The sequence below is a fragment of the Pyrus communis genome, chromosome 12 (assembly GCF_963583255.1).
Source record: "Pyrus communis chromosome 12, drPyrComm1.1, whole genome shotgun sequence".
Lineage (NCBI taxonomy): Eukaryota > Viridiplantae > Streptophyta > Magnoliopsida > Rosales > Rosaceae > Pyrus > Pyrus communis.
In genome coordinates this window covers 16,336,381-16,358,761 of record NC_084814.1, presented here as the reverse complement: position 1 = coordinate 16,358,761, position 22,381 = coordinate 16,336,381, and the positions used below count along the sequence as shown (strand labels likewise).

Below are 22,381 nucleotides of genomic sequence, written 5' to 3'. Positions count from 1 at the left end.
ATTCAACAATATGTGAGGTGTTAATATAACAAGCCATTTAAATATGATGCCCTATTTTTTTTTTCTTGTCTTTATTTTGTTTGTACTTACTACATTTTAGGCATATATATATTCAACGATTCCATAAGCCAGTAAGATTACAATTTAATCTACTATCATATATATGTGTGCCATACGTCTTAGGAGACACATCATTTGGGCTTGTCGCACACCCCTTCTATTATTGGGTTTTAGCCCGATTCGCTATTATTTTATTTATTTTGTTAATTCGGTCTTTTCTTTCGGACTAGGCTTCCTTATTTATTTTAGTTCAAGTAACTTATAATAAATATAAGGCCCAAACCAATTAATCAAATATAAAATGAAAAAAAATTTCTATAAACAATTCATATTAAATTCAAACTTCACCAATTTTACATAGTTAGAAACCATTCTAATTCAAACTTATAGGAATATCCACAAATCGAATAGTAACATTTAGCAATGAGTTTCAGCTACCTAGATTAGTTAGAATATGTTTGAATTCATATAACACATATTTAGAACCTTAGTTACGGTTACAATGCAATTTGGTTCATATGTCTACTATATTCCGATCATATATTTTAGAAAATGTGACATTTGTCAAATGCTAAGCATGAATATGATCGCGGTGATGTATCTCATGTACGTTGCTTTGGCCAAAGACTGCTTCTAGAGATAGATCGTCAATGGGCTACTAGAATATCAACCTTCATGATTGCCTAGAAGGTGACAGATTCCTTTTTGTGCATTCACGTATCTCTATGTTGATACATATGATCTTGAACCTCACACTAAAGGGCTCCACTATTGTTTCAGACCTTCAAGGCGAGACCGAGATTTGATACATTAACACAAGATAACCAGTGAAGCCTCATGTCTAAGTACTAGTTGTGTCCATAACTCAAAAGTGTGGAATGATTGACAAGTACGAAATCTTCCATTCGTACACTTTTATGGTTGGTTAATATTCAATGAACTCGATCTCATAGACGATCACCTTTATACCTATTCTAAGTCACTACATGCATTGTCCAAGACTTACTAATGAATACGACACAAATGGGCCTTTGTTGACACTACTACAAAAAACACTTTGCGCGACGAAATAAGATTTGTTGAGCAAAGTAAGATTTCGTCGCTGAAAACCTTGTGCGATGAAATTTTGGTCGCGCATGGTTCGTCACGCAAAGCTCGTGAAGATAGGGTTTGCGCAACGAAACGCGAAGGTACTTTGCTTGACGAAATATTTCGTTGCGCAAAGTTTTTGATTTTTGATTTAATTAAATTAATTTAATATTTTATGCGACAAAATATTTGGTAGCGCAATTTGCGCGACGAAAGTTTTTAGTTTTTATTTTTTTATTTAATTAAATTGACCTTTTTTTTATTATTTCTATTATTTAATTTAATTATAGTAATTGTGATGAAATATTTGGTATCGCAAAATTTTTTGAATTTTTACTTTTTAATTTAATTTAATCGTATGGCTTTTTTTTTTAATTACTTTAATTTAAATTGACATATTCAAAATAAAATTACATATGAAAAATGTGATCAAATTATCCATAATATACGTATAAATTAACAAATTACAATAATAAAATCCTAATACAAGTCTATTGTGGTGGTGGTGGCAAGGGAAATGGTCTGATAGCATCATAATCCTCAACTTTCACCGTCAAAGTCCTGACAGATTCCCTACAAAAAAAAAAAAATGGTCAAATAATAAAAAAGTAACAACATAAAATAATACAAAAAAATAGGCATAACCTCCCCTAAAATCGGCATACCCCAAATCCGACCCCAAACTCCACCCCTCACCCTATACCCGACCCCAAACCCTACGCAAACCCAAAATTAACTCCAAAATCATATATTAATGTAAAATAAGTTAAAATTTAGAGAGAATACCTTTTGGCAAGATTGAGAGTGAGTGAGAGATAGGGAGAGAGAGTAGAGGGTGAGAAGAGATAGTGAGAGAGAGAGAGAGAGAGAGAGAAAATATTGAGTGCGAGTGAGGGGGTCGGATTTGGGGAGAGGGAAAGAGAGGAGAGGTAAGAAAACTAGAGAGATACGTTGAGAAAACTGTGGAGGAGTTATTTTGGTTTTAAAAACCATAGCACTTTGTGCGATGAAGGATATGATTTTATGTGATGAAAAAATGGTCGCGCAAAGTCTTAAGAAAAATTCTCGCACCCCATTTTTGGCCCCCACCCAAATTTTTAGGGTTTTGCGCGACGAAACATTGGTCGTGCAAAGCTTTTTTAAAAAAAAAATTTCAAAATTAAATTTCCCGCATCCCATTTTCAGCACCGCCCAAATTTAACTATTTTGCGCGACAAAATATTGGTTCGTTGCACAAAATTTATAGAAATAAATTTTATTAGAAAATTTAAAATATAAAATTAAATAAACAGGGTTTATGTGATGAAATATTAGTATTCGTCACACAAAGTTTTTAAAAAATAATAAAAAGAAAATAATTTTATTTTACAATTTAAAATATAAATAAATTAAAATAAATAAGGTTTAGGTGATCAAATGTGTATTCATCGCGCAAAGAAAATAATAAAAAAAATTAGGTTAACAATATAAAATATAATAAATAAAAAATAAGTAAATAAGGTTTTGGCGATGAAATATTGATATTCATCGTGCAAAAGTTTTTACAAAATAATAAAACCTTATGAAAATAACTATATTTTAAAATTTATAATATAAAAATAAATAAAAATGAAAATAAATTGGGTTTAGGTGACGAAACATTTGGTTTCCTTGCACAAAGATTTAAAAAAATAATTTTTATTTTTATTTTTGTAAAGACTTTGCAGAACGAAGTTTAAAGTTTTGTTGCGCAAAGTGACTTTGCGTGACGATGTGTGTTTCATTGCGCAAGGGTTTTTATTTTTTATTTTTTTATTTTTTATGTTCGATAGTCCTTTCATCATCCAATGGCTGGGAAGATAATTTTAGACTTAAGATCCATAGGCTACGTATATCAGGATTGGAACATCTTTACATCTAGTCCCTACTACTTAAGTTATTCCTTGGACTTATTCTAATCAATAATGAAGCTTCCTAATCTACTATTAGGTCCCATGCTCGGCGGATGTTCTCACTTGCCCTTTGTCGTCGATGACTCGGCATTGGGTTGCCTTGAATAACCAATTACGTGTTGCCACGTCAATTGCTTTTCAGGCATACTCCAATAATCTCCCACTTGCACAAAAGGTAGTTGAGCGCATGACAATTCGTACTATTACGAATTTCGTCCCAGTTATATGCCTTAATCACTCATTGAGTAAAGGTGTCCACTACGTTTTTTTCGATTATCGCCTCTAAGAATGTTTTTGCTCATATCTCTCTTGGATATGAATTAGAAGCTGATAAGAATTACTCCATGAAACCTATAAGGTCTTATGGCTTGAGCTATTGCCCCATCAAATCCGCAGTTAAGGGAATCTTGATACTCTTGATTGGATTAGAGCTTCAAATTAAACTTTTGAATTCTGTAGTCTCCTTACAACTTTACTTGACACTTCTAAAATACTTTCAAGTTGCACTCTCACTATTTCAAACATTTTGAATCCACTCGATGAATTTAATGGCATGATACAAACAATGTGCATCACCCAAGCTCCCACTTCTCAAACACTTCAAGTATATCACATTGATTAATTAATACAAACATTAATTTGTCAATAATTAAATCATTAGATTGAATTAATCTTCTTTATCCCTTATAGGGAAAAAAAAAATTAAATAATGAACAATGGACTAGTAATAATGTAGTTCAGATTTGCCTTTAATGAGAATCAAACCTAAGATCCTAGCCTTGGCTTGTGCCTTTGGCTTTCAACTTTTAAGTACTGGCTTTAGCTTTCTTTTTGGGCTTTGATTTAGACGATTCTCCCATGGCGAGCAACTCTTTGCTCCCTTTATCTCTCTTGATATCTTTGCAAGCGATGGACATCATCTGGACCAGTTCTTGTGTCGTACACGAGATGTCATTCGTATGGTAGTTTAAAAGAACCGGCTGAATGAGTCCGGTACAGATAGCAGTATGATGTTATGTTGAAGACCAGGATGAAGATCAACCCCAAGCCTCTTTATGTCATCGATCAAATGGAACATCTTGATTCCATGAGCTCGTATATCACCTCCTTCAACACAACGAGCTCATATGAACTCCCTAACAACATCAAAGCAGGCCGTGCGGATATCTTCTCCGAACAACTTCCCAAGTTGATCGATGATAACTTTGGCAGCTTTCATTTGTCAATCTATCTTCGAAGTTCGAGACTCAAGTTTGCTAGCATATAGCAATGCGCTGTCTCATTAGCCTCCAACAAAGTCTTCCTTTCACGCCTTTTCTGTTGAGTGGCGTTATCAGATAACTTCTTAGTAGGAGGGTCCAGATCCATATGGAATGCTAACTTCTCAACAGTTAAGACATAGCGAAGATTGCGGAGCCAATTTGAAAGTTTGGGCCAGTTAGCTTGTTTTCTTTGGGGTTTTTGAGAAAGTTTGTCATGCTATAAAATAAACATACAAACAAATTTTAATTAGTTTTAGTGGTTTAAATATTCACCAATCAAATTTTGATCTTAAAAATGAGATTGGGTCCTATAACATTTTTCGAGATTGGCCCCTTAGTAATTTACACATTCAATTATGTGTAATTCTGGTGACAGAATCAGAGGCTTGTGATAAGAGGTCTAAATACCACATGTACAGCTAATACTCGACTGGTTATTCACCACAAGAGATTTTAAACTCCTTTGCCATATTTTGCAAATACCGATGTTTAGCCTCTAAAATTGTTTACTTATCGTATGTGCAACTAATAGTCACAACTTTGGTTAGTTCTTTACCCACCAAATAGTGCCTTATTTGAATTAGTATCCTTAAATATTCTCCAAGCAATCATAGTAGTCATATTCAAAGTATTCATCAACACAAATTTAAAACAAAAACAAGGTTGGGGAAACGTATCCCTTGGCTGAAATTGACATGATCATGGGCTTCTAAAATTTTGACCCAATCCCGGGTCACGAAGATTGGTTCAGCTAGGTATGAGTGCTGTTGATTTATTTTAATTTCCTTAAAGAAACTCTGACTGTAAAATAAATACAAAGAAACCAAACCATCATACAGTGGTTAGTCAGGAGGCCGTGCCTCTTGTGTGTTGTACTTTTATGCGCAAGTGGAAGCGAATTCTAACAAAATACTAAATATGAACGTCATAGACGAATGCTAAAACAAACAATCTCAAAATAGCAACACAAGATATTAACGTGGTTCGGCATAAAAGCCTACGTCCATGGACGGAGAATGGCGATGAATTTCACTAAATAAACGGTGATACAAAAGAATGTTTAAACTCTCACAATCCAAATCTCACAAATTACAAATCCAAAACCAACGAGTAGAGAACCCAAAACAAATTGATTAGATTCTCCCATAATTGGTTGCTATCGGTTGGCGTTGGTTGCATTGGAATTGGAATCTGCATCTGCTTGGCCATTGGTTTCCTTCTTGGAAAGTTCACGTTGTTACCACCATGGTTTGACAAGGGTGTTGGAAAATTAATTTACTATGGTTTTTATTAGTTTACTTGGAGGACATGGATTAGGATTCCTTGCCCATTAAGTTTAGGATTTCTTGCTATATATAGGATTGTTTGTATTTCATTATGAACAACTTAGTTACGATGTAGACTCTTTAATTCATGTAGCCTTCTTGGCAGCTGTAGTTCTTTGTTTTTGCTTTATATTCCATTTGTTCCTTTTATACTTTGATTTTCAACTTTTCTCCGTTCCTTCATGAACCGAACTTCAACGAGCCAAACACGAGCCGAACCTGGCCAAGCTCAAACTATTTCAAGCTAATTTACGGCCCTAGTTGTGTGGTTATATTCCCTACCTAAACGCACATGGATTATTTTTATTTATTTTTTTAATTTTTTGACAAACAATAGGATAATCTACATTAAATTCATCTAAACTATGAGGATGGGGAGTTTGAACCCAAGAGATAATAAGTTGAAGAGGAAATCCGTATCCACAATGACAGTCCACCACTTGCAACTTCGATAGATTTTTAAATTGTGGCTTGTAAGTTTACGTCTTTGTATTCGCATCTATTAGCTTCATAATTTATATTAATCCCTCTGCTCTAAAGGACCGAAACTTTCAGTCTTCAAGAGTTTTGAAATTCTTGCTTATGATGGTTCACAAGCAATAATTGAAGAGGAAACCTTATTGGACAACAGAATCAGTCAAATTAAGAAAATATAGAGGGTGATTTTGTGAAAAATCAATAAAAAATTACAATATTAACAATAGATCAACAATAATTATGTTAATTATAAATAGGTCAATCATGTATTGTGATACTTAAATGCATTTAAATTTGACCCAATGCAGTGTCTGTTTCTTGATTCTGTTTTTTACATTTGGATTTAGACACTGAGTTGCAGTGTCCATTTATTGGTTTCGTTTTTTCCATCACTCACACACAGAGTTCTAAAAATCCCCGCCTAGGTGGTGGTGCTAGGCAGCTGGTCACTGCCCCGATTAATGCCTAGGCGTTTGAAAATTAAGAAAGGGTGCCTAGACCGCCTAGGCACCCACTTAGCCCGCCCAGACTTACTTAGACACCTGCCTAGGTTGCAACTCACTTAGATAAAAAAATAGATAACTTTCCTTTTGCATTTTATGGTTTCCAATAAATTGTAAGAGACTTATTGAACACTTAATAAACACACATTATATGTTTGCTCCCTATGTTTTCATTATGTTCCAATACTTCATAATATATATGTCATTCTATTTTCTAATTTATGATGCAATTATATATATTTTAAGTATAAACAAACACTTATTTACACGAAATACAATAGATTTACTTAAATCCGCCTACTCCGCCTAGGCGCTAGGCCCTAGCTCGCCGCCCTACTAGCATCTAGTGCCTTTTAGAACCTTGCTCACACGTCTCTTACATGTTCCTTTGTACATTTGGATTCAGACACTGCAATGCAATGTCCATTTCCTGGTTCTATTTTTTCCATCACTCACACGTCTTCTACACTTCACACCTCATGCGACTCATGATTTTACATTTAGTTTTAGACATTGTAATGCAATGTCTGTTTCCTAGCTCTGTTTTTTACATTTATATACATACATTGTAATGCAGTCTTTGTTTCCTGGTTCTGTTTTTTACATTTGCATTAGAACACTACAATGCAATGTTCGTTTCCTGGTTCCTTTTTTTTTTCTTTTTACTTGAGTAGACTCTTTTATGTAAACGTAGGGTGAGAGAGAGCAATAGAATATACATATTCTAACTATTTATTGGATTCAAATCCTCTCAAGATCAGTTCCATAGGAATAGAAATCCAACAGCCAAATCCTCCTCCCCCGCCTCTTTTCCCCCTCAACTCCTATTTCTCCCTCGCACCCCCACACCCCATCATTGTTAAAAAAAAACTCCAAATTCAATTGCAGGTCATCTGTGCTCTAAGTCAGATTTATTTTTTCACTATCCCTTACTGTTTTAGATTTATTTGTCATCTTTTTCTTCTTGTTCATATTTGAGATTTATCTCACTCTAATTATTCCATAGTTATGAAAAAGATCTCTGTAACCAAAAGACATTGGTTTGCATGACCCCTCTCTTTGTTGTTTCATTAACATCGGCTGAGATTTTAAGGTCAAGGGACTTGCAACTGAGGGATGTGGTGGTGATGGGGCTGATTTTGGAGAGGGTAAGGTGAGGGACTCGCAATTGGTGTTTATGGGTTGTGGCAGTGTTGGGGTTGATTTTGAGGTGGGGTTGAATTTAATTTGGAATTTGAGGAGTTGGTGGTTCGAGGTTGAGAGCTTCGAAGTGAGGGAAAAAGAGAAGAGTTGAGGGAAAAAGAGGAAGGATAAGAGATTTTGGCTGTTGGGTTTGATCCATTGGCTCGAAGGATCTCCAAAAATTGATCTGGAGATGATCTAAATCCATATTTATAATAGCTTAAGCCCATATAAAATTTAGAGAGAGAGAAAGAGACAGTAAATGATAGAATAGTCAAATTCTAACTATTTATAACGACTTAAAGCCTATGTGGCATTCATCATTGACCTATGCCTAATTAATAAAAATAAATCATTGATTAAGTTCAAACAAAAATATGTCATTGATATATGGCTTAATAGTAAAGTTTTTATTAACCTTTGGCTAAATTACCTAAATATAAATTTTGATAATACTATAAACAATTTGATTAGTGAAGGGTTATTATTATAGAGTAATGGTTCACAATCTCACCTGCCATTTGGGAGATGTGGTGTATGCCACGGATAGAATCGAATTGATGATTAAAACTTTGCACGACCAATAATCTTCCATCACGCAAAACTTTATGCAACCAATCTTTTCATCGCACAAAATCCTAAAAATTTGGGTGGGCGCCAAAAATGGGATGCGGGAATTTTTTTAAGACTTTATGTGATCAATCTTTCGTCGCACAAAATTGTATTATTCGTCACACAAAGTGATACAGTTTTTAAAACCAAAATAACTTCACAAATTTCTCAATGTCTCGCTCTATTCTCTTACCTCTACTTTCTCTTTCCCTCTCCCCAAATCCGACCCTCTCTCTCACACTCACTCGTCTCACTCACACTCAATCTCTCCTCTCTCTCTCTCTCTCTCTCTCTCTCCATCTCTCTCTCACTTACTCCCTCCTCTCTTTCACTATCTCCTTTCACTGTCTCACACTCTCTCCTCCTCCCTATCTCTCATTCACTCTCAATCTTGCCAAAAGGTATTTTCTCCCTAAAATTTAATTTTTTTTTTCATTAATGTGTTTTTGGAGCTAATTTTGGATTTAAGGTGGGGTTTGGGGTCGGGTATAGGGTGAGGGGGGAGTTTGGGGTATGCCAATTTTAGGGGAGATTATGCCAACTTTTTGGTATTATTTTGTGTTATTTTCTTGGTTATTTGACCATTTTTTTCTCGTAGGGAATCGTCGGGATTTTGACGGAGAAAGTTGAGAATTAGGACGCTATCAGACCATATCCCCTGCCACCACCACTACAATATACTTGTGTTAGGATTTTATTATTGTACTTCATTAATTTATATGTACATTTTAAATATAACATATATTATGAATAATTTGATCAATATTTTTCATATGTAATTTTATTTTGAATGTGCCAATTTAAATTAAAGCAATTGAAAAATAAAGTCAAATTACATAAAAAATAAAAAAAAAAGGGTAAAAACTCGAAAAATCTTGCGCTACCAAATATTTCGTCATGCAAACAATTACTATAATTAAATTAAAATAAGAGAAATAATAAAACAATTTTCGTCAAGCAAAATATTAAATTAATTTAATTAAATAAAATACAAAAAACAAAAAAAAAAAATTAGCGCGACGAAGATTAATTTTGATCACGCAACCTGCTAATCTTCACAAGCATTGCGTGACGAACCATTAGCGACAAAAATTTCGTTGTGCAAGGTTTTGAGCAACGAATTCATACTTTGCACAACAAATCTTATTTCGTCGCGCAAAGTGTTTTTTGTAGTAGTAACAACTTTGTATTTACATCTATGAGCTTCATAATTTATATAAATCCTTTTGCTCTAAAGGACCGAAACTTTCAGTCTTCAAGAGTACTGAACTTCTTGCTTGTGATGGTTCACAAGCAATAATAATTGAAGAGCAAACCTTATTGGACAACAGATTCAGTCAAATTAAGAAAATATAAATTTTGATAATACTATAAACAATATGATTTGTGAAGGGTGATTATTATAGAGTAATGGTTCACAATCTCACCTGCCATTTGGGAGATGTGTATGCCAACGGATAGAATCGAAGCTTCTGTTGATGATTAAGATGCTAAAAGTTATCTCAAAACTCATCCATCATCTAGAAGTCAAAAGTATGTTTTCACAGTTGGCTTTGGACGCGTTTGGCGTCAGCAATAAAATTCCTACCCCAACTCGCGATTTCCTGGAAATACATTCCCTCTCTTAACTCATTGAAAATAGGCCAAACTTTAAACAGCATATATAGCACGCTACTCTTCCAATATTTCCATAAACAACTCCCTCCACTATCAAGTTTAATCCAAGAAAACCGAACCCACGAAACAAAAGCACGGAAAGTTTCCTCCCCATTTCATACCAGAAAACAAAAGAAACATGGCTGAGAAAACCAACCAAGCCTATCCCTTGGCACCGGAAAATGGTTACCAGAGAAGTGATGCAGAGTCTTTGCAATCAACCGATGAGCTCAAACGCAAGAAGAGAATCAAGTTGGCCATTTATGTCGGTGTTTTCATTGTGTTTCAGATCATTGTCATAACTGTGATCAGTCTCACTGTCATGAAAGTTAAGACCCCTAAGGTCAGGCTAGGCAACATCAACATCCAAGAACTTAACTCCGTCCCAGCATCACCTTCATTCGACACAAAATTCACAACCCAAATCAAGGTGAAAAACACAAACTGGGGTCCTTACAAGTTCGATGCAAGCACTGTCACGTTTTTGTACCAAGGCGCGGCTGTTGGTCAAGTAGTTATTCCAAAGAGCAAGGCTGGAATGCTTTCCACTAAAAAAATGAATGTCGAGGTGAGCTTGAGTTCGAGTGCATTAAGCGGTACCAATCTTGGCAGTGAATTGAGCAGCGGGATGTTGACTCTCAACAGTGCGGCTAAGGTGACTGGAAAGGTTGAACTGATGCTTATAATGAAGAAGAAGAAGTCTTCCACCATGGACTGCACCATTGCATTTGATCTGTCAACCAAGACACTCAAAAGTTTGCAATGCAAGTGAAAACAGATTAGCTACTTGGCATTAGAGTTAGTACTAGTACTCTACATCTTTGGGAGTGATCAAGACTAGTTATTGGATTTTTTAATTCGTTGATCTTTATATTTCCTACATACGTATATTTGTTGTTCATAATGCTACTTTTGGTTTTTGAATCACTTGATGTTATCATTTGTTTTACTAAGGCTGAATTTTATCAGTAACAGAGCCAAAATTTTAATTCCTCATATGGAGCGTAAAAAAATAAACTAAATATAGTTAAATTATGAAATTCCAATTGGGACAAAGCCTCCACTACTTTTCTAAGTGGAGGTTTTACTACGCTCGGGTTCTATAATTTGCCACTCCAAAATTAATCGGACAAACCCTGCACTATTTTTCCAAGTGAGCGCAGCTGCACAGCCTGCACTCACTAGGCATGCATTAGCTCCGCCCGTGATTTTTACCAAACTATTTCCGATCGACTAGGACTTTAATTATGAAGTACAATTATAATTTCACAACAACAACAACAAAGTCTTTTCCCATTAAGTGGGGTCGGCTATATGAATCCTAGAACGCCATTGCGCTCAGTTCTATGTCATGTCCTCCGTTAGATCCAAGTACTCTAAGTCTTTTCTTAGAGTCTCTTCCAAAGTTTTCCTAGGTCTTCCTCTACCCCTTCGGCCCTGGACCTCTGTCCCTTAGTCGCATCTTCTAACCAGAGCATCAGTAAGCCTACTTTGCACATGTCCAAACCACCGTAACCGATTTTCTCTCATCTTTCCTTCAATTTCGGCTACTCCTACTTTACCTCGGATATCCTCATTTCTAATCTTATCCTTTCTCGTGCACCCACACATCCAAAAAGGCATCCTCATCTCCGCTACACCCATTTTATGTACGTATTGATGCTTCACCGCCAAACATTTTGTGCCATACAGCATCGCCGGCCTTATTGTCGTCCTATAAAGTTTTCCCTTAAGCTTCAGTGGCATACGACGGTTACACAACACGCCGGATGCACTCTTCCACTTCATCCATCCAGCTTATATTCTATGGTTGAGGTCTCTATCTAATTCTCCTATCTTTTGCAAGATAGATCCTAGGTAGCGAAAGTGGTCGATCTTTGGCACTTCCTAATCTCCGATCCTCACCCCTAACTCATTTTGGCCTCCATTTGCACTAAAATTGTACCCCATATATTTTGTCTTTGATCGGCTTAGGCAAAGACCTTTAGATTCCAACACTTTTCTCCAAAGGTTAAGCTTCGCATTTACCCCTTCCTGAGTTTCAGCTATCAACACTATATCGTCTGCGAAAAGCATACACCAAGGGATATAATCTTGAATATGTCCCGTTAACTTATCCATTACCAATGCAAAAATGTAAGGACTTAAGGATGAGCCTTGATCTAACCTTACAGTTATGGGGAAGCTTTCAGTTTGTCCTTCATGAGTTCTTACGGCAGTCTTTGCTCTATCATACATATTCTTTATAGCTTAGATATATGCTACCCGTATTCCTTTCTTCTCTAAAATCCTCCAAAGAATGTCTCTTGGGACCTTATCATACACTTTTTCCAAATCTATAAAGGCCATGTGTAAATGCTTTTTCCTATCTCTATATCTTTCCATCAATCTTCGTAAGAGATGGATTGCCTCCATGGTTGAGCGCCTTGGCATGAACCCAAATTGGTTGTCCAAAACTCGTGTCTCTTGCCTCAATATATGCTCAATGGCTCTCTCCCAGAGCTTCATTGTATGACTCATTAGCTTAATACCCTTATAGTTCATGCAATTTTGTACGTCGCCCTTATTCTTGTAGATAGGCACCAAAGTTCTCTTTCGCCACTCATTTGGCATCTTCTTCGTTTTCAAAATCCTATTGAAAAGGTCTGTGAGCTATGATATACCCGTCTCTTCCAAGACTTTCCACACTTCGATCGGTATATCATCTGGGCCCACTGTTTTTCTATGCTTCGTCTTTTTCAAAGCTACAACCACTTCTTCCTTCCTGATTCAAAGTTAAAAGGAGTAGATTCTACACTCTTCTGAGTTACTCAACTCCCCCAAAGAAGTACTCCTTTCATGTCCTTCATTGAAAAAATTATGAAAATAACCTCTCCATCTGTCTTTAACCGCATTCTCTGTAGCAAGAACCTTTCCATCCTCATCCTTGATGCACCTCACTTGATTTAGGTCCCTTGTCTTCTTTTCCTTTGCTCTAGCTAGTTTATAGATATCCAACTCTCCTTCTTTGGTATCTAGTCGCTTATACATATCGTCATAAGTCGCTAGCTTAGCTTCTCTCACAGCTTTCTTCGCCTCCAGCTTCGCTATTCTATACCTTTCACCATTTTCATGGCTATTCTATACCTTTCACAATTTCAATAAAAAAAAAACTTCGAACTTTTTGTATCTTTAATATTAAGGGAACTTCTAAAGAGGCCACTTAAAACATAGCATTGATTCAACAAGGTTCTACAAATACAATAAGTGTTGCTATGCCCATTCATTTGTCTTGTTTTCTAACTCCAGTACCAAAGTGATACGGTCTTTAAAACTAAAACTCTTCCACAAATTTCTCAATATCTTTCCTTATTCTCTTACCTCTCATTTCTCTTTCCCTCTCCCTAAATCCAACCATTACTCTCATACTCACTCCTCTTACTCACACTCAATCTCTCCTCTCCTCTCTCTCTCTCTCTCTCTCTCTCTATCTCTCACTCACTCACTCACTCTCTCCTCTCTCACTTTCTCCTCTCACTGTCTCACACTCTCTCCTCCTCCCTATCTCTCATTCACTCTCAATCTTAAGTGAAGGTATTTTCTCACTAAATTTTAATTTTTTTTTGTCATTAATGTGTTTTTGGAGTTAATTTTGGGTTTAGGGTGGGGTTTGGGGTTAGGTACAGGGTGATGGGGAGTTCAGGGTCAGATTTGTGGTATGCCGATTTTAGGGGAGGTTATGCCAATTGTTTGGTATTATTTTATGTTGTCTTTTGGTTATTTGACCATGCTTTTTTTCTTGTAGGGAATCGTCGGGACTCTGACAGAGAAAGTTGAGAAGTTGAGAATTAGGATGCTATTGGACCATATCCAACACCCCCCCCCCCCCCCAACACAAAAACACCACCACTACAATATACTTGCGTTAAGATTTTATTATTGTACTTTATTAATTTACATGTACATTTTTTAATATAATATATATTATGGATAATTTGATCAATATTTTTCATATATAATTTTATTTTGGATGTATCAATTTAAATTAAAGCAATTAAAAAATAAAGTCATATAATTAAATTAAATTAAAAACAAGTAAAAAGTTGAAAAATCTTGGGCTACCAAATATTTCATTGTGCAAACAATTACTATAATTAAATTAAAATAAGAGAAATAATAAAACAATTTTCATCGTGCAAAATATTAAATTAATTTAATTAAATAAAATATATAAAAAAACCAAAAACTTTGCGCGGTGAATCATTAGCGACAAAAAATTCGTCACGCAAGGTTTTGAGCAACGAATTCATACTTTGCACGGCAAATCTTATTTCGTCACGCAAAGTGTTTTTTTATAATAGTGAGAGCTTTGTATTCACATCTATTATCTTCATAATTTATATTAATCCCTCTGCTTTAAAGGACCAAAACTCTCAATCTTCAAGAGTTTGAACTTCTTGCTTGTAATGGTTACGAGCAATAAATTGAAGAGGAACCTTATTAGACAACAGAATAAGTCAAAATTAAGAAAATATAAATTTTGATAATACTATTACCAATTTGATTAGTGACGGGTGATTATTATAGAGTAATGGTTCACACTCACCTGCCATTTGGGAGATGTGGTGTATGCCAACGGATAGAATCGAAGCTTCTGTTGATATACAATATGCTAAAAGTCCTCTCAAAACTCATCCATCATCTAGAAGTCAAAAATAAGTTTTCACATTCGGCTTTAGACGCGTTGGCGTTAGCAATAAAATTCTTGCCCCAAGTCGCGATTTCCTGGAAATACATTCCCCCTCTTAACTCATTGAAAATAGGCCAAACTCCAAACACCATATATAGCACGCTACTCTTCCAATATTTCCACAAACAACTCCCTCCACTATCAAGTTTAATCCAAGAAAACCGAACCGACAAAACAAAAGCAGGGAAAGTTTCCTCCCCATTTCATACCAGAAAACAAAAGAAACATGGCTGAGAAAACCAACCAAGCCTATCCCTTGGCATCGGCAAATGGTTACCAGAGAAGTGATGCAGAGTCTTTGCAATCAGCCGATGAGCTCAAACGCAAGAAGAGAATCAAGTTGGCCATTTATGTCGGTGTTTTCATTGTGTTTCAGATCATTGTCATAACTGTGATTAGTCTCACTGTCATGAAAGTTAAGACCCCTAAGGTCAGGCTAGGCAACATTGACGTCCAAGAACTCAATTCCGTCCCGGCAACACCTTCATTCGACACAAAATTCACAACCCAAATCAAGGTGAAAAACACAAACTGGGGTCCTTACAAGTTTGATGCAAGCACTGTCACATTTTTGTACCAAGGCGTGGCTGTTGGGCAAGTAGTTATTCCAAAGAGCAAGGCTGGAATGCTTTCCACCAAAAAAATGAATGTTGAGGTGAGCTTGAGTTCGAGTGCATTAAGCGGTTCCAATCTTGGCAGTGAATTGAGCAGCGGGGTGTTGACCCTCAACAGTGCGGCTAAGGTGACTGGAAAGGTTGAACTGATGCTTATAATGAAGAAGAAGAAGTCTTCCACCATGGACTGCACCATCGCATTTGATCTGTCAGCCAAGAAGCTCAAAAGTTTGCAATGCAAGTGAAAACAGAGTTGCTACTTGGCATTAGAGTTAGTACTAGTACTCTACATCTTTGCGAGTGATCAAGTCTAGTTATTGGATTTTTTAATTCGTTGATCTTTATATTTCCTCTATACGTATATTTATTGTTCATAATGGTACTTTGGTTTTCAAATTACTAGATGTTGTCATTTGTTTTACAGTGCCTGATTTTTATTAGTGATGGAGACAGAATTTTACTTATATGGGGTGTAAAGAAAATCAACCAAAGTGTGTGTGTGTGTATTATTTTTATAAGAAGACCACCAAAATATAGTTCTAAGTGGAGGTTTTACTAGGCTAACAGGTTGTATAATTTTCAATTTGCCACTCCAAATTATGGGACAAAGCTTGCACTATTTTTACAAGTGAGCGCAGCTGCCCGCACTAGGCAATGTAGGCATGCATTTCCGTGATTTTACCAAACAATTTCCGATCGACTTAGACTTTAAATATGAAGTACGATTACAAATTCAATAAAAAAAGTCTTAACTTTCTATATCTTTAATATTAAGGGAACTTCTAAAGAGGCCACTTCAAACATAGCATTGATTCAACAAGGTTCTATAAATACAAAGAGTGTTGCTATGCCCATTTATTTGTCTTGATTTCTCTGTTTTAGTCGAAAATCATCTTGTTGAATTATGATTCTTTGTATTGCTCATTGTGAATATGTTACAATATATATGCCATGCTTCTAACTTATTATGGCAAGAATATAATAAGTACAGTTAAGATTTACAATTATACAAGGAAAAGTATGATAACGGAGAAAAATTTGGAGATACTATTTCAATTGTAGCAGTCCTCCTACGCAAATTGGACAAGCCTGTTCGGTCGAGTTTGAAACAGAGAAGCTCATGGCATGGCTTGTGAAGAGCCTTGATGAGAAGGTCAGCGAGTTGATTAGCAGAGGAGATATAACAAACCCAATGACTACCCAAAGCTACTTTTTCACGAACAAAGTAGTAATCCTGTTCAATGTGGCATGTGGGCATGATGAACCAGATTGGCAACAAGGTAGATGGCACTGAAGTTGTCACAATGGGGAATTGGGAAGGACAACCGAACACCAAGTTCACCAAGAACAAAGAAAAATTTATGTCGTCTTAGCATGCATGAGCAAGTGTATATACTCGGATTCCACACTAGAACGAGAAATAGTCGGTTGTTTCCATGGGAACACTATGAGATGAGATTGGATCCAAGATAGATAAGATAACAAATAGTGGAGCGTAGCGTATGCAGACAACTCATCCAATCAGCATCAGAATAAGCAAACATGGAAGCATAATAAGATTAGTGGCACACCATGAGGCTGAAATCTAAACCCCCTTGACGTGCCGGAGAATCCGCATGGCAACGATCATATCAATGGTGTGAGCAGAGCTCATGTATTGAGCAACAATATTTCTGTCATGCTTCACGCTATGATGCAACCTTAAAGAATGAGTGTGTCACTAGTCTGCATAGACTGTCTCTAACCCAAGGGCGGGGAAAATAAAATCTCATAATTTTGGTATATTTCCTCTCTAAGGTGTGTATATTTTGGGGTGGGAAAAACAAGATTTTGGGATTGAGAGTTGGTATTTGGGTCTTATATCCATCCCGGGATTTTGGGTGAAAAAGGGCCCATTGTTGCAACAAACCCATGTGAAAAATTGGGACAGCAGGGCCCGCGCGTCAGTTCTACTGACACGGGGATGATCTAGTTTGCCGCAGCATACGGTAGCATGAAAATGTGCTAATGTGATTTTATGACCGTTAATATCCATCAGCTGTCCTGCTTCTTAGATTACTTTCAAAATCTGACAGCTCAAATCCAATTAATAAATTTTAATGGTAATAAAAAAGATTCAACGGCTTATGACACACCTCAATCCGGAATGTCCACCTGAACTCCGAATCAAGCTGTGCTGGCCGACACCAGGAAGGTGACAAAACCATAAAGTGTAGTGATGTGAAAAAAATGAATAAATTTAAACCTAAAGTGCCTAAATGTAAGAGTGCGCATGTGAGCAGGATTGAACTCAATTCAGACGTGATGTCAGAGCATAAGAAAAGTACAGTAAATGTATGATAAGAATTATACCATTAAAAGTAATCACCTATACCTACATTTGCCAAGAATTCTCGTCATCACAAAAGCTCTACTACTAAACCTAGATGGACGAAAAGTAAGGGTGAGCAGGCCTAAAAATAAAGTTTTGTAAAACCTTTTTGAAAATATAATAACTCATCATCGTAAAACAAATATAGTTTCCAAATATAACATATTACGTATAGTATGAAAATACTTACCATTAAGGGTAATCACCTATACCAACATTTGCCAAGAATTTCACTAAACGGATGTCAAAAAAGGACTTGGAGTGTCGAAATTAGCATAGAAGGATTTTCGAGAAAATTTCGAAAAGTTAACTGGGAGTTAACTGAATATTCCCTCCAATTTCAGAAATGGACCCAAGTCGGACTTGCTGATCCAGGTTTGGATTTTTCTTTCTGTTGGGTCGGGTCGACCCAGTCCCAATCACGGGTTGCACCACTACAATCGTCAGTTTCTGGGTTGGTTTGGCCTGTAAACTTTTGGAGTTACGAACAAGCTCGATTTTTAGCTATTTCACTCCAACATTAAACAAAAATAAAAATAAAAGGACAACAGAATTGAATCTACCTTACCCAAGTAAAATATGTGGCTGGAGAGGCTTGAAAATCGCCTGCAAAAATCGCGACTCTCGCCCTAAAACTAGGGAAGTCTACCCGAGTTGATTTTTGCACCAAAACCCCCCACTAAAGACCTTAGAAAAGCTAGAAACCTATACTAAAACATGATCCAAGAAATTTTAGGTGGTTTTGGAACTTACCATTGTTGAAAATTCAAAAGCTCACCGGAGGAAAATATGTACAGTGATGGTGCCATTGTGCAGAGAAAGAATGAAGGACAAAGACCTTGGCCTGGTTTGAGATCAACACTGGGAGGGTCTTAAGGTAGTGGTGTTTGGTACGGTCTCCACGGCGTGGGTTCGACGGAGGTGGTGACCTGTGATTTCCAGAGAGGGAGAGAGCTAGACCGGGACAAAGGTGAGGGAGAAAATAGAGAGAAGAGAAAGGGGGTACGGATGTGTGGGGAGGAAAATCCCACGTGGAAGAAAGTGAGTGGTGGGCATTGGTCCCTCACTTAACAAAATCTAAAAGGAAAATAATACAATAACTTAGGCCAATTATCTTGGATAATGAATTTAATAAAATGCCCTTTGTCTTTGTAAGTCCGTAAAATCTCCATCGTAGCTCCAAATTCGAATTCTCTTGGGCCCACGCGTTTGTACCATCGAGTACTTCGAGATTACCATAAAATAATAGCTCATACATGTCACGAAATAACGGTCAACGAAAGTCAATAACCTCGCCACTAGGGGCATTTTTGTCAATTCACTCTTTCAAAATTAATAAAATTGTAAAATTAGGGACAGGTTGTTACAATCTACCCACCTTAAAAAAATTTTGTCCCTGAAATTTGAAATAACTTGTTGTACATAAAATAGTAAAAATACAAAAGAAAAGTATATGTAAAGAAGATATCCAGCTAAAGCAGTTGCATAAAAGAAAATGTCATTATGTCGCGATCAGATTGCAATAATTCCTTTTTCATGCCTCCAACTCAAACTTCCTTCTCCTTCAACATAATACTGTAACATAATACCTTTATAAAATAAAAGACATGAAGTCAAAAATGGATATATTAAAACATAACGCCAAAATAAGTATTTAATAACATAAATTTATAATAGTTCTACTAAAATCAAAATCGAACATAGAAAATTTTCACCACACACTCATAGCGTCACGTACTCCGAGAACAAGCATGTAGTATCTTTGGGTCAAGCCCAAACCATAGATAGATAACTCAATGAATAAATATAAATACTAAAGTAGATGGGCCTACTTATCCACTTGCTTAATGAATCCAACGAATAAGTTATTGATATTACAGTATGCAATCTAGAATACTAACAACTCACTGTTGTCACAATAAGCAAGAAAATAATTCCCGAGGGTGAAATATACCATCTTGTCCCCCATTGGGAAATACGCATAAAACAACAGAATAATGCCTCGTTCGCGCTCACATACTACCTTTTTGGGTGACAACGTCAATAATACACAAGTTTGCTACATTGTAATCTTGATCATTCAAATACATGTTTGCAATACTCATTTGTCAATCATGTACTGTGCATAAAATCTCTATACAACGGCTCAAATGATACCATAGCCAAACTAGAATAATAATTATCATTGTACGTAACTCAAACAAGGATAAGTGTTTACCATAACCTTGCAAAAACTACAGAACAGACAAGCGCAACATGTCCACTAAGGTCTGAATAATTCGTTCAAACTGGTCGTTAGTTTGAGGGTGAAATATGGTATCGGACAAAAACAAAAACTTAGTACTCATGGCCTTCAAGAAGACTTCCCAAGAATTAGAAGTTAAACGCGCATCACAGTGAGATACAGTAGTAACATGGACACCATGTAGCTGAATAATGTAGTTGACAACGTCTTAGCGGGTAGATTCATAGTGAATTTCTCTCAAATTTAGAGAAAAACTAAGTCGAGAAGGCTAAAAGAACACCCAAGAATTTGAGGGTCAAAACAAGTCCATCAAATTAAGAGTACAAGATAATTGATTGAATGCATAACATCTCGCTACAACGGTAGCTTCCAAGAGATTTAATCACCAACAATAAAGATTTGTTCAGCAAAGTAATTGTTGGGTGATTGAAGAGTTGACGGTCACAACTAAAAATTATAAGCGAATTTCCTAGACAATCTATCTGCATATTAAATAATACGAAATGCAGTAGGGTAGACATGTACCCAAGGTTGACTGGAATGCCTTCTGGCATAAAGAGGTGAATATGGAATCACAATCAGAGTAAATGCTGATTGAAACTGCTAGCAAAACTAATAAAGAATGATGAATCTTACCAAGTGGTCTAAAATGTTGCCCTTCTAGGACCAACGAAAAGTGAGCTAACTTGTCAAGCTAGTCGATAATCACCAAAATATCATCATAATCTCCACATGTACAAGATACCTTGTACTGGGAGCTTATGGTGATATTTTCCATCTCTATTTAGATATCATAATTGATTATAACCACTCGAACGATTTCTTGATAGTTTGTAAGTAACGTCATATCAATACTCGTGAATTCTAGCTGAAATGGGATAGGATAGGCTGAAAGTGTTCAAGGGATATATGTCTTTTGCTACAGTAACAGTAATTACATTTGCATAACCAGGGTGATACACGATGGTGCAATCGTAGATGTTGATTTGGTTCTTCCATCGTCGCTGTCAAAAATTTAGTTCCTTTCAAATGAAGATACATTTAAGGAGTCTAAGGCTAGTAAAGATTTTGGACACGTTTCTCCACAAAAAAGTGTCATCCAGTTTTCAAGTAAAGATGGTAGTTGCTAATTCTAAGTCATGAGTAAGATGGTTCACTTCATACGGTTTTGACTGTCAGAAAAACATAAGCGATACTCCGTCATGCTACATCGGTACGCAGTCAAATCATTCAGTGAAACATCACTATAGATTATGTAATCATCGTTGTTATCGAAAGGTGTACGAACAATGGTCGAAAAGAAACAACACCTCAGTTGTCAGAAACTTTATCCACCTTTAACATCTAAAAGTAAACTAACTTTCCTTTGTTAACTTGTGAGGAAAATGCTATAGCTGAAAAATCATTAATATACCGCCAATCAAAATCGACAAGGCCAAGGACGTCTCGCATTTCACAATAATTTGTGGGAATGTCACACTACTACAACCTTTTGGGGAAATAAAAATAATATCGCCAGTTGAGATCATATCTTCCAAGAAAGATACCTAATCTAACAAAGCTAACATCTGGAGAACTTGGTATAAAGTTGACTATCGGTGTTTAGAAAATTTGATCTCATTTCTAAAGTAGGTGAGAAAGTTGTTGATAAGACTACTACGAATTCGTTACGCTATGAAAGAAAACTCGGACTCTAAAAAGTTAGTCAGATAGACCATCAACTTGAAGTATGGGTTTTAATCGTCACCCGATTATGTTGCCAGGAATCCAGGTACCATCCTAAGGTTCGGTCTATCATCCTCCTGACTAGGTTTGAGGTTCCCTAAATAAAGTATTTGGTTAGGTAAATTCCTAATTGGTAAGCCTTTGTAACTAAGTTCTCTCAATGATGTAGGAGTAGTTCGAAAATACGCAAGGAAAACTGGTGTAGTACGAGAAAGTGGATCAGTGGTGTACTTCACTTCACAATTTAGTGGTATCCCATGTAAAATTTTGAGAAGTGACACTAGAGATATATGTTTCCTCAGAACGTACAATACTACTTCTTTTCCCTACAACATGTACTAACAGGTCTTCACAGCTTTCACGATACTCAATTCGCTCTTACAGGAAGAATTCAACTCATGCTTCAATTTTAATGTTTGTCTGTGGAGTTGATCAAAAAGGCGAATGGTCGAGAATGTTCTGGTTACCTAGATGGGTAAAATGGTTTACACAACTGCGAGTTTACGGTCCTCCTACAAGGCTTACTCCTAAATTTCCACAATTGTAATTTCTTCAGCTTAGGTAGTCAAAATTAATCAATCTATCAGTCACATTGCTAAT

General features: G+C 36.2%; 2 protein-coding genes across 2 annotated transcripts; both read left to right on the top strand.

Annotated features, from left to right (window-relative positions):
* The first annotated feature begins 10,139 nt into the window (after positions 1-10,139).
* Positions 10,140-11,088, top strand: LOC137711713 (late embryogenesis abundant protein At1g64065-like). Its single transcript, XM_068450973.1, has one exon. The coding sequence runs from the start codon at positions 10,237-10,239 to the stop codon at positions 10,867-10,869; it is 633 nt and encodes a 210-aa protein (XP_068307074.1). The 5' UTR covers positions 10,140-10,236; the 3' UTR covers positions 10,870-11,088.
* Positions 11,089-14,938: 3,850 nt separating this feature from the next.
* LOC137711469 (late embryogenesis abundant protein At1g64065-like) lies at positions 14,939-16,149 on the top strand. Its single transcript, XM_068450716.1, has one exon. The coding sequence runs from the start codon at positions 15,053-15,055 to the stop codon at positions 15,683-15,685; it is 633 nt and encodes a 210-aa protein (XP_068306817.1). The 5' UTR covers positions 14,939-15,052; the 3' UTR covers positions 15,686-16,149.
* Positions 16,150-22,381: the final 6,232 nt, after the last annotated feature.

Bases quoted from the DNA above. Each gene is read 5' to 3' on its own strand.
- LOC137711713 (XM_068450973.1), top strand. From the start codon at position 10,237: ATGGCTGAGAAAACCAACCAAGCCTATCCCTTGGCACCGGAAAATGGT.
- LOC137711469 (XM_068450716.1), top strand. From the start codon at position 15,053: ATGGCTGAGAAAACCAACCAAGCCTATCCCTTGGCATCGGCAAATGGT.